This window comes from Oncorhynchus nerka, unplaced genomic scaffold, assembly GCF_034236695.1.
Source record: "Oncorhynchus nerka isolate Pitt River unplaced genomic scaffold, Oner_Uvic_2.0 unplaced_scaffold_847, whole genome shotgun sequence".
In the NCBI taxonomy this organism is placed as follows: Eukaryota; Metazoa; Chordata; class Actinopteri; order Salmoniformes; family Salmonidae; genus Oncorhynchus; species Oncorhynchus nerka.
In genome coordinates, this window is record NW_027040428.1 from 60,001 (window position 1) to 73,491 (window position 13,491).

Consider the following 13,491-nt stretch of genomic DNA (forward strand, 5'->3'; position numbering starts at 1 on the left):
TGTCTATCTGTCTGTTGATTGGTCAGTCGGTCGGACTCTTCACTCTATCTAAAAAATAAATAAAAACTTGAAAAAAAAACGATTAACTTTGATTTGAAGGAGGCAGTGATCTACCACCAGCCTCAATGTCAAAAGCACCTGTTATATCGGAATTATTGTAAATGTTATAACTCATTAAATGTTATAACTCATTAAATGTTATAACGTATTAAATGTTATAACGCATTAAATGTTATAACTCATTAAATGTTATTAAATGTTATAACTCATTAAATGTTATAACTCATTAAATGTTATTAAATGTTATAACTCATTAAATGTTATAACTCATTAAATGGTATGAAATGTTATAACTCATTAAATGTTATAACTCATTAAATGTTATAACTCATTAAATGTTATAACTTATTAAATGTTATAACTCATTAAATGTTATTAAATGTTATAACTCATTAAATGTTATAACTCATTAAATGTTATAAGTTATTAAATGTTATAACCCATTAAATGGTATAACTCAATAAATGTTATAACTCATTAAATGTTATTAAATGTTATAACTCATTAAATGTTATAACTCATTAAATGTTATTAAATGTTATAACTCATTAAATGTTATAACTCATTAAATGGTATGAAATGTTATAACTCATTAAATGTTATAACTCATTAAATGTTATTAAATGTTATAACTCATTAAATGTTATAACTCATTAAATGTTATTAAATGTTATAACTCGTTAAATGTTATAACTCATTAAATGTTATTAAATGTTATAACTCGTTAAATGTTATAACTTATTAAATGTTATAACTCATTAAATGTTATAACTCATTAAATGTTATAACTCATTAAATGTTATAAGTTATTAAATGTTATAACCCATTAAATGGTATAACTCATTAAATGTTATAACTCATTAAATGTTATTAAATGTTATAACTCATTAAATGTTATAACTCATTCAATGTTATTAAATGTTATAACTCATTAAATGTTATAACTTATTAAATGTTATAACTCATTAAATGGTATGAAATGTTATAACTCATTAAATGTTATAACTCATTAAATGTTATTAAATGTTATAACTCATTAAATGTTATTAAATGTTATAACTCGTTAAATGTTATAACTCATTAAATGTTATTAAATGTTATAACTCATTAAATGTTATAACTTATTAAATGTTATAACTCATTAAATGTTATAACTCATTAAATGTTATTAAATGTTATACCTAATTAAATGGTATAACTCATTAAATGTTATTAAATGCTATAACTCCTTAAATGTTATAACTTATTAACTGTTATAGCCTGTTAAATGTTATAACTCATTAAATGTTATACCTTATTAAATGTTCTAACTTATTAAATGTTCTAACTTATTAAATGTTATAACTCATTAAATGTTATAACTCGTTAAATGTTACAACTCATTAAATGTTATAACTCATTAAATGTTATTAAATGTTATAACTTATTAAATGTTATAACTTATTAAATGCTATAACTCATTAAATGTTATAACTCATTAAATGTTATTAAATGTTATAACCCATTAAATGTTATAACTTATTAAATGTTATAACTCATTAAATGTTATAACTCATTAAATGTTATAACTCATTAAAGGTTATTAAATGTTATTAAATGTTATAACTCATTAAATGTTATAACTCATTAAATGTTATTAAATGTTATAACTCGTTAAATGTTAAAACTCATTAAATGTTATAACTCATTAAAGGTTATTAAATGTTATTAAATGTTATAACTCATTAAATGTTATTAAATGTTATAACTCGTTAAATGTTAAAAGTCATTCAATGTTATTAAATGTTATACCTCATTAAATGTTATTACATGTTATAACTCATTAAATGTTATAACTCATTAAATGTTATTAAATGTTATACCTCATTAAATGTTATAACGTATTAAATGTTATTAAATGTTATAACTCATTAAATGTTATAACTTATTAAATGTTATAGCCTATTAAATGTTATAACTCATTAAATGTTATACCTTATTAAATGTTATAACGTATTAAATGTTATAACTTATTAAATGTTATAGCCTATTAAATGTTATAACTCATTAAATGTTATACCTTATTAAATGTTATAACTTATTAAATGTTATAACTCATTAAATGTTATAACTCATTAAATGTTATTAAATGTTATAACTCATTAAATGTTATAACTCATTAAATGTTATAACTCATTAAATGTTATTAAATGTTATAACTCGTTAAATGTTATAACTCATTAAATGTTCTTAAATGTTATAACTCATTAAATGTTCTTAAATGTTATAACTCATTAAATGTTATAACTCATTAAATGTTATTAAATGTTATAACTCATTAAATGTTATAACTCATTAAATGGTATGAAATGTTATAACTCATTAAATGTTATAACTCATTAAATGTTATAACTCATTAAATGTTATAACTTATTAAATGTTATAACTCATTAAATGTTATTAAATGTTATAACTCATTAAATGTTATAACTCATTAAATGTTATAAGTTATTAAATGTTATAACCCATTAAATGGTATAACTCATTAAATGTTATAACTCATTAAATGGTATGAAATGTTATAACTCATTAAATGTTATAACTCATTAAATGTTATTAAATGTTATAACTCATTAAATGTTATAACTCATTAAATGTTATTAAATGTTATAACTCGTTAAATGTTATAACTCATTAAATGTTATTAAATGTTATAACTCATTAAATGTTATAACTTATTAAATGTTATAACTCATTAAATGTTATAACTCATTAAATGTTATAACTCATTAAATGTTATAAGTTATTAAATGTTATAACCCATTAAATGGTATAACTCATTAAATGTTATAACTCATTAAATGTTATTAAATGTTATAACTCATTAAATGTTATAACTCATTCAATGTTATTAAATGTTATAACTCATTAAATGTTATAACTTATTAAATGTTATAACTCATTAAATGGTATGAAATGTTATAACTCATTAAATGTTATAACTCATTAAATGTTATTAAATGTTATAACTCATTAAATGTTATTAAATGTTATAACTCGTTAAATGTTATAACTCATTAAATGTTATTAAATGTTATAACTCATTAAATGTTATAACTTATTAAATGTTATAACTCATTAAATGTTATAACTCATTAAATGTTATTAAATGTTATACCTAATTAAATGGTATAACTCATTAAATGTTATTAAATGCTATAACTCCTTAAATGTTATAACTTATTAACTGTTATAGCCTGTTAAATGTTATAACTCATTAAATGTTATACCTTATTAAATGTTCTAACTTATTAAATGTTCTAACTTATTAAATGTTATAACTCATTAAATGTTATAACTCGTTAAATGTTACAACTCATTAAATGTTATAACTCATTAAATGTTATTAAATGTTATAACTTATTAAATGTTATAACTTATTAAATGCTATAACTCATTAAATGTTATAACTCATTAAATGTTATTAAATGTTATAACCCATTAAATGTTACAACTCATTAAATGTTATAACTCATTAAATGTTATTAAATGTTATAACTTATTAAATGTTATAACTTATTAAATGCTATAACTCATTAAATGTTATAACTCATTAAATGTTATTAAATGTTATAACCCATTAAATGTTATAACTTATTAAATGTTATAACTCATTAAATGTTATAACTCATTAAAGGTTATTAAATGTTATTAAATGTTATAACTCATTAAATGTTATAACTCATTAAATGTTATTAAATGTTATAACTCGTTAAATGTTAAAACTCATTAAATGTTATAACTCATTAAAGGTTATTAAATGTTATAACTCATTAAATGTTGTTAAATGTTATAACTCGTTAAATGTTAAAAGTCATTCAATGTTATTAAATGTTACTCATTAAATGTTATTACATGTTATAACTCATTAAATGTTATAACTCATTAAATGTTATTAAATGTTATACTCATTAAATGTTATAACTTATTAAATGTTATTAAATGTTATAACTCATTAAATGTTATAACTTATTAAATGTTATAGCCTATTAAATGTTATAACTCATTAAATGTTATACCTTATTAAATGTTATAACGTATTAAATGTTATAACTTATTAAATGTTATAGCCTATTAAATGTTATAACTCATTAAATGTTATACCTTATTAAATGTTATAACTTATTAAATGTTATAACTCATTAAATGTTATAACTCATTAAATGTTCTTAAATGTTATAACTCATTAAATGGTATAACTCATTAAATGTTATAACTCATTAAATGTTATACCTTATTAAATGTTATAACTCATTAAATGTTATAACTCATTAAATATTATAACTCATTAAATGTTATACCTTATTAAATGTTATAACTCATTAAATGTTATACCTTATTAAATGTTATAACTTATTAAATGTTATAACGTATTAAATGTTATTAAATGTTATAACTCATTAAATGTTATTAAATGTTATAACTCATTAAATGTTATTAAATGTTATAACTCATTAAATGTTATACCTTATTAAATGTAATAACTCATTAAATGTTATTAAATGTTATAACTCATTAAATGTTATTAAATGTTATAACTCATTAAATGTTATAACTCATTAAATGTTATTAAATGTTATAACTCATTAAATGTTATAACTCATTAAATGTTATTAAATGTTATAACTCATTAAATGTTATACCTTATTAAATGTTATAACTTATTAAATGTTATAACTCATTACATGTTACAACTCATTAAATGTTATAACTCATTAAATGTTATAACTTATTAAATGTTATAACTCATTAAATGTTATAACTCATTAAATGTTATTAAATGTTATAACTTATTAAATGTTATAACTCATTAAATGTTATAACTCATTAAATGTTATTAAATGTTATAACTTATTAAATGTTATAACTTATTAAATGTTATAACTCATTAAATGTTATACCTTATTAAATGTTATAACTTATTGAATGTTATAACTCATTAAATGTTATAACTCATTAAATGTTATAACTTATTAAATGTTATAACTCATTAAATGTTATAACTCATTAAATGTTATAACTCATTAAATGTTATACCTTATTAAATGTAATAACTTATTAAATGTTATAACTCATTAAATGTTATAACTCATTAAATGTTATAACTCATTAAATGTTATAACTCATTAAATGTTATAACTCATTAAATGTTATTAAATGTTATAACTCATTAAATGTTATAACTCATTAAATGTTATAACTTATTAAATGTTATAACTCATTAAATGTTATAACTCATTAAATGTTATTAAATGTTATAACTTATTAAATGTTATAACTTATTAAATGTTATAACTCATTAAATGTTATAACTCATTAAATGTTATTAAATGTTATAACTCATTAAATGTTATAACTCATTAAATGTTATTAAATGTTATAACTCATTAAATGTTATTATTAAATGTTATAACTTATTAAATGTTATAACTCATTAAATGTTATAACTCATTAAATGTTATTAAATGTTATAACTTATTAAATGTTATAACTCATTAAATGTTATATCTCATTAAATGTTATAACTCATTAAATGTTATAACTTATTAAATGTTATAACTTATTAAATGTTATATCTCATTAAATGTTATAACTCATTAAATGTTATAACTTATTAAATGTTATAACTTATTAAATGTTATAACTCATTAAATGTTATTAAATGTTATAACTTATTAAATGTTATAACTCATTAAATGTTATAACTCATTAAATGTTATAACTCATTAAATTTTATAACTCATTAAATGTTACACCTTATAAAATGTTATAACTTATTAAATGTTATAACTTATTAAATGTTATAACTCATTAAATGCTATAACTCATTAAATGTTATTAAATGTTATAACTCATTAAATGTTATAACTCATTAAATGTTATAACTTATTAAATCTTATAACTCATTAAATGTTATACCTTATTAAATGTTATAACTTATTAAATGTTATAACTTATTAAATGTTATAACTTATTAAATGTTATAACTCATTAAATGCTATAACTCATTAAATGTTATTAAATGTTATAACTCATTAAATGTTATAACTCATTAAATGTTATACCTTATTAAATGTTATAACTTATTAAATGTTATAACTCATTAAATGTTATTAAATGTTATAACTCATTAAATGTTATACCTTATTAAATGTTATAACTTATTAAATGTTATAACTCATTAAATGTTATTAAATGTTATAACTCATTAAATGTTATAACTCATTAAATGTTATTAAATGTTATAACTCATTAAATGTTATACCTTATTAAATGTTATAACTTATTAAATGTTATAAATTAAATGTTATAACTCATTAAATGTTTACTTATTAAATGTTATAACTCATTAAATGTTATAACTCATTAAATGTTATTAAATGTTATAACTTATTAAATGTTATAACTCATTAAATGTTATAACTCATTAAATGTTATTAAATGTTATAACTTATTAAATGTTATAACTCATTAAATGTTATAACTTATTAAATGTTATAACTTATTAAATGTTATAACTCATTAAATGTTATAACTCATTAAATGTTATAACTTATTAAATGTTATAACTCATTAAATGTTATAACTCATTAAATGTTATAACTCATTAAATGTTATAACTCATTAAATGTTATTAAATGTTATAACTCATTAAATGTTATAACTCATTAAATGTTATAACTCATTAAATGTTATAACTTATTAAATGTTATAACTCATTAAATGTTATAACTCATTAAATGTTATTAAATGTTATAACTCATTAAATGTTATAACTCATTAAATGTTATTAAATGTTATAACTCATTAAATGTTATAACTCATTAAATGTTATAACTCATTAAATGTTATTAAATGTTATAACTCATTAAATGTTATTATTAAATGTTATAACTTATTAAATGTTATTAAATGTTATAACTCATTAAATGTTATTATTAAATGTTATAACTCATTAAATGTTATAACTCATTAAATGTTATTATTAAATGTTATAACTTATTAAATGTTATAACTTATTAAATGTTATAACTCATTAAATGTTATTAAATGTTATAACTTATTAAATGTTATAACTTATTAAATGTTATTAAATGTTATTAAATGTTATAACTCATTAAATGTTATTATTAAATGTTATAACTCATTAAATGTTATAACTTATTAAAATAACTTATTAAATGTTATAACTCATTAAATGTTACAACTCATTAAATGTTATAACTCATTAAATGTTATAACTTATTAAATGTTATAACTCATTAAATGTTATAACTTATTAAATGTTATAACTCATTAAATGTTATTAAATGTTATAACTTATTATTAAATGTTATAACTTATTAAATGTTATAACTCATTAAATGTTATAACTTATTAAATGTTATAACTTATTAAATGTTAAACTCATTAAATTATAACTCATTAAATGTTATTAAATGTTATAACTCATTAAATGTTATAACTCATTAAATGTTATTAAATGTTATAACTCATTAAATGTTATTAAATGTTATAACTCATTAAATGTTATAACTCATTAAATGTTATAACTCATTAAATGTTATTAAATGTTATAACTCATTAAATGTTATAACGTATTAAATGTTATAACTCATTAAATGTTATAACTTATTAAATGTTATAACTCATTAAATGTTATAACTCATTAAATGTTATAACTATTAAATGTTATAACTTATTAAATGTTATAACTTATTAAATGTTATAACTCATTAAATGTTATAACTCATTAAATGTTATTAAATGTTATAACTCATTAAATGTTATAACTCATTAAATGTTATAACTTATTAAATGTTATAACTCATTAAATGTTATAACTCATTAAATGTTATAACTCATTAAATGTTATAACTCATTAAATGTTAAATGTTATTAAATGTTATAACTCATTAAATGTTATAACTCATTAAATGTTATTAAATGTTATAACTCATTAAATGTTATAACTTATTAAATGTTATAACTCATTAAATGTTATAACTCATTAAATGTTATAACTCATTAAATGTTATAACTCATTAAATGTTATAACTCATTAAATGTTATAACTCATTAAATGTTATTATTAAATGTTATAACTCATTAAATGTTATAACTCATTAAATGTTATAACTTATTATTATTACTTTTTGCTATGCTCTTTGAGATCATTATTATAATGTACCAAATGATTAATATGAATTGTTATTATTATTGAAGGAGGTTACCACCACCCTCTCCAGAGACACCACAGTATGGAAGCTCCATCCAAACGACCTTCGACCTCGTCCAGCGGATCCGTCCGCTCCCCGCGCACCTCCCGCTCCGACGGGCCGCACCGGGGAACCTCTGACACCAAGTACATGGAGAAGACCTCGCCGACTGGAACCAGCGGAGACACCGCCGGGACGCCCGCCGCTGCCATCCTACGGGCAGAGGCCCAGAAGGTACTGGACTGTGTGTGTGTGTGTGTGTGTGTGTGTGTGTGTGTGTGTGTGTGTGTGTGTGTGTGTGTGTGTGTGTGTGTGTGTGGGGGGGGGTGTACTAACCTTCTATATATATTTTTTTTTCATTTTTGGCTAAAAACCAAAAAATAAAAAATTGTATAGTGATAGGACACCTACATAGTAGTATTAATATAGTATAGTGATAAGATAACTACATAGTGGTATTAATATAGTATAGTGATAGGATAACTACATAGTAGTATTAATATAGTATAGTGATAGGATAACTACATAGTAGTATTAATATAGTATAGTGATAGGATAACTACATAGTAGTATTACAGTAGTATTAATATAGTATAGTGATAGGATAACCACATAGTAGTATTAATATAGTATAGTGCTAGGATAACTACATAGTAGTATTACAGTAGTATTAATATAGTATAGTGATAGGATAACCACATAGTAGTATTATAGTATAGTATAGGATAATAGTATAGGATAACTATAGTGGTATTAATATAGTATAGTGATAGGATAACTACATAGTAGTATTACAGTATTATTAATATAGTATAGTGATAGGATAACTACATAGTGGTATTAATATAGTATAGTGATAGGATAACTACATAGTAGTATTACCGTAGTATTAATATAGTATAGTGATAGGATAACTACATATCGGTATTAATATAGTATAGTGATAGGATAACTACATAGTAGTATTAGAGTAGTATTAATATAGTATGGTGATAGGATAACTACATAGTAGTATTACAGTAGTATTAATATAGTATAGTGATAGGATAACTGCATAGTAGTATTAATATAGCATATTGATAGGATAACTGCATAGTAGTATTAATATAGTATAGTGATAGGATACCTACATAGTAGTATTACAGTAGTATTAATATAGCATAGTGATAGGATAACTACATAGTGGTATTATGATATGAGGTATTTTTGTGTTTATATTTATTATAAGGTCCGTCAGTACAAGGAGCAGCGTCACTCGTACCCGGGCCCCCAGCGCCCCCTCCCTGACTCTGAGGAGCTAGAGGAGCTGAGTAGCAGGAAACCCTCTTCCATCCTGGATCCCCTCACCCTGGGGAGGCACCCCAGAGAGCTAGGTAACACTTACTGGTTGATTGGTTGGTTGATTGGTTGGTTGGTTGGTTGATTGGTTGGTTGAATGGATTATCGGTCAATTGGTTGGTTGATTGGTTGGATGATCAGTTGGTTGGTTGATTGGTTGGTTGGATGATCGGTCAATTAGTTGGTTGGTTGATTGGTTGGTTGATTGGTCGGTTGGTTGGTTGATTGGTCGGTTGATTGGTCGGTTGGTTGATTGGTTGGTTGGTTGGTTGGTTGGTTTGTTGGTTGGTTGGTTGATTGATTAGTTGGTTGGTTGGTTGATTGGTTGGTTGGTTGATTGGTTGATTGGTTGATTGGTTGGATGATTGGTTGGTTGGTTAATTGGTTGGTTGATTGGTTGGATGATCGGTCAATTGGTTGTTGGTTGGTTGATTGGTTGATTGATTGGTTGGATGATCGGTCAATTGGTTGGTTGGTTGATTGGTTGGTTGGTTGGATGATCGGTCAATTGGTTGGTTGGTTGGTTGGATGGATGGATGATCGGTCAATTGGTTGGTCGGTCGGTTGGTCGATTGGTTGGTTGGTTGGTTGATTATTTGGTTGTGTGTATATACTGAGTTTGACAAACCAATTTCCCTCTGGGATGAATAAAGTGTTGTTCTAATATCTGATCTCCTCCAGCCTACGCCCAGCTGTCCCCGCAGTACCACAACCTGAGCTACGAGTCCAGTCCTGAGTCCTCCTGCACCCCGTCGCTCGGCATCTGGGAGAGGTTTAAACTCCACCGGAAGAGACACAGAGACGAGGACTACGAGGAGGAATACATGGCGGCGGGACACGCTCTGCGGAGGAGTTTACAGGTCGCCAAGGACGAGGATCTGCACGACATACTGGACTATTGGAAAGGTGTCTCGGCACAGCAGAAGTCGTGAAGGGGCTGGTGTCGTGTGATGTGACGAGGCCCTGTCGCTACTTAGTTGGGCGTGGAGGAGGATGGAGGTCGGAGGTCGTACGGAGACTAAGGGCTCTCTATTCCACCTGGAAAGATGAAGCGTTACAGATTCCGCGAGTCGTTTCTGATTGACGTCTCTGCTAAAGCTGGAACATCTACACACACACACACACACACACACACACACACACACACACACACACACACACACACACACACACACACACACACACACACACACACACACACACACACACACACACACACACACACACACACACACACACACATCCACACACACCTCTCTCTCTCTGCTTTTAAAAAACATGGACCAAAATTAAATTAAAACGATTTAAAAACAACAAATGAAGAACTTGATTCAAAAAGACAATTTTTTAACAGAAGATCCTGAGATATTATGACTATTTCTCCCAGACTTCTCTGTAGCTGTTTCTACTAAAACTAGGTTTTTGGATGAACACAAAAAAGAAACACAACAAACACACGATATTATAGGGACTGGTAGTCTCACGAGTGTGAGTACGCTACAGTGTATGTGCCAAATCAACAAGGGTCGCAAATAGCACCTTCTTCCCTAGAAAGTAGTACACTGTATAGGGAATACAGTGTGATTTGGGACACAGCACCGAGGAGAACCGTTGAAACACTGTATAAACCTCTCTCCGGCCTCGTCGCTCTTTTAGACATATTAAAACTACTTAGAATAAGATGTGATTCTTACTATTATTATTGTTATTGATATGATCAGTACTATTATTTGAATATCGCATGGCAACGTCCTGTGACAGTGACTATTGTTGTGACTTTTCGAGAAAGAAGAACCTCAAAATGGCCGTCGCACAACCTCGTTATAAAATGTCCGCCTCTGAACAACCTTGACGAAGACAGACATTTGTGATCTCTTCTTCTTCTTTTTTACCAGAGGACTCTTTCTCTCTTCCTTAAGGAACACTATTTTCCTCTACTAACAGACTCTTATTCTGAAACGTTCCTTGATGTATTACAGAGGGGACTTTTATTGTGAAACTACAAGGGGGGGGGGGTGATCTTGTTCAGAAGAAAGAGAAAAAGCTCTATATTTGCATAAAAATATGTCTTGTTAGTTAGTTAGCTAGTTAGTGTGTTTCTACCGAGGGGATTTGAAAACCTTCTTTGAGACTTTGAGAGACCAGCTCCAAACTGACCTGCAGTACGTTTTTGATTTTGAAATCCTACCGATCTCTAATGAATGTCTTCAAGTCCCTAACGAGGATGATTACTGCACTGTTCAAAATCAGAAAACGTCTCGTAACTCTAAAAACACCCTCCCTGAAAACACTGTAGCCTACAACTCCCAGATTTATTTATTCATTTTTTACCCACAATTCCTCTGTCCCTTCCTTGTCCCACCCCCAAATCCCTGTAGTTCCTCCCTCCCAGTCCCATTCCTCAGTTGAGTTTTAGTTTGCCAAATCACAACTCAAACGGCACAAAAAGGACCGACCGGGCCAACTGTCATCGAATCTCCCCGTACCTCAACCCAAACCGTTCTATGACCAAAGTGCTGTGGTAGCAACAGTTCCCAGACGTCCTTCGAGCCCAGTCTGTCCCCATATACCCTGGCTGGGTCTCAGATGACAGCCTGTTTCCTATATATAGTCACAACAACCTTTTCATTTGTTGCTTTTGGTTGCTGCTTTTCATTTATTACCTTTTTTTTAACCATTTTTGTAGCAGCCCTCGGTTTCCACGGATACAGCTCTTGGTTTCCATGGATACTAGGACACAGGAAGTGGAATCACGTGCACTATATAGGGAACAGGGTGCCATACGGGGCCATATCTACAGACCTACTATAGGAGATGAATGTACTTCTTTACATCATTAAAACTAAACGGCAGCTGATACTGCTGACAGATACGTTTTTTAATTCTCTCTCTGTCTGTTTCTCACTCTGTCTGTTTCTCTCTCTCTCTTCCTCTGTCTGTTTCTCTCTTCCTCTGTCTGTTTCTCTCTTCTCTGTCTGTTTCTCTCTCTCTTCTCTGTCTCTCTCTGTCTGTTTCTCTCTTCCTCCCTCTCTGTCTGTTTCTCTCTTCCTCTCTCTCTCTCTCTGTCTGTTTCTCTCTTCCTCCCTCTCTCTCTCTCTCTGTCTGTTTCTCTCTTCCTCCCTCTCTGTCTCTCTCTCTCTGTCTGTTTCTCTCTTCTCCCTCTCTCTCTCTCTCTCTTCCTCTGTCTGTTTCTCTCTTCCTCTGTCTGTTTCTCTCTTCCTCCCTCTCTGTCTCTCTCTCTCTGTCTGTTTCTCTCTTCCTCCCTCTCTGTCTCTCTCTTCCTTCCTCCCTCTCTGTCTCTCGCTCTCTTCCTCCCTCTCTGTCTCTCTCTTCCTTCCTCTCTCTCTGTTTCTCTCTCTTCCTCCCTCTGTCTCTGTCTCTCTCTCTCTTCCTTCCTCCCTCTCTGTCTGTTTCTCTCTGTCTCTCTCTCTCTTCCTCTGTCTGTTTCTCTCTCTTCCTCTGTCTGTTTCTCTCTCTTCCTCTCTGTCTGTTTCTCTCTCTTCCTCTCTGTCTGTTTCTCTCTCTTCCTCTCTGTCTGTTTCTCTCTCTTCCTCTCTGTCTGTTTCTCTCTCTCTTCCTCTCTCTTCCTCTCTGTCTGTTTCTCTCTCTTCCTCTCTGTCTGTTTCTCTCTCTTCCTCTCTGTCTGTTTTCTCTCTTCTCTCTGTCTGTTTCTCTTCTCTCCTCTCTCTCCCTCTCTCTGTTTCTCTCTCTCTCTGTCTGTTTCTCTCTGTCTCTCTCTGTCTGTTTCTCTCTCTCTTCCTCTCTGTCTGTTTCTCTCTCTTCCTCTCTGTCTGTTTCTCTCTCTTCCTCTCTGTCTGTTTCTCTCTCTCTTCCT

At 26.9% G+C, this 13,491-nt stretch overlaps 1 protein-coding gene across 1 annotated transcript in view; it reads left to right on the forward strand.

The window, feature by feature from the left end:
- The window catches only part of LOC135571010 (protein ELFN1-like), a 22,355-nt gene extending 9,735 nt beyond the window's left edge, over positions 1-12,620 (forward strand). The window contains exons 10-12 of the mRNA XM_065016826.1: positions 8,326-8,552; positions 9,547-9,691; positions 10,338-12,620. Coding sequence (XP_064872898.1) covers positions 8,326-8,552; positions 9,547-9,691; positions 10,338-10,588 — 623 coding nt within the window. The 3' untranslated portion in view covers positions 10,589-12,620. The remainder of the gene's footprint in view (positions 1-8,325; positions 8,553-9,546; positions 9,692-10,337) is intronic.
- The last annotated feature ends 871 nt before the right edge of the window (positions 12,621-13,491 follow it).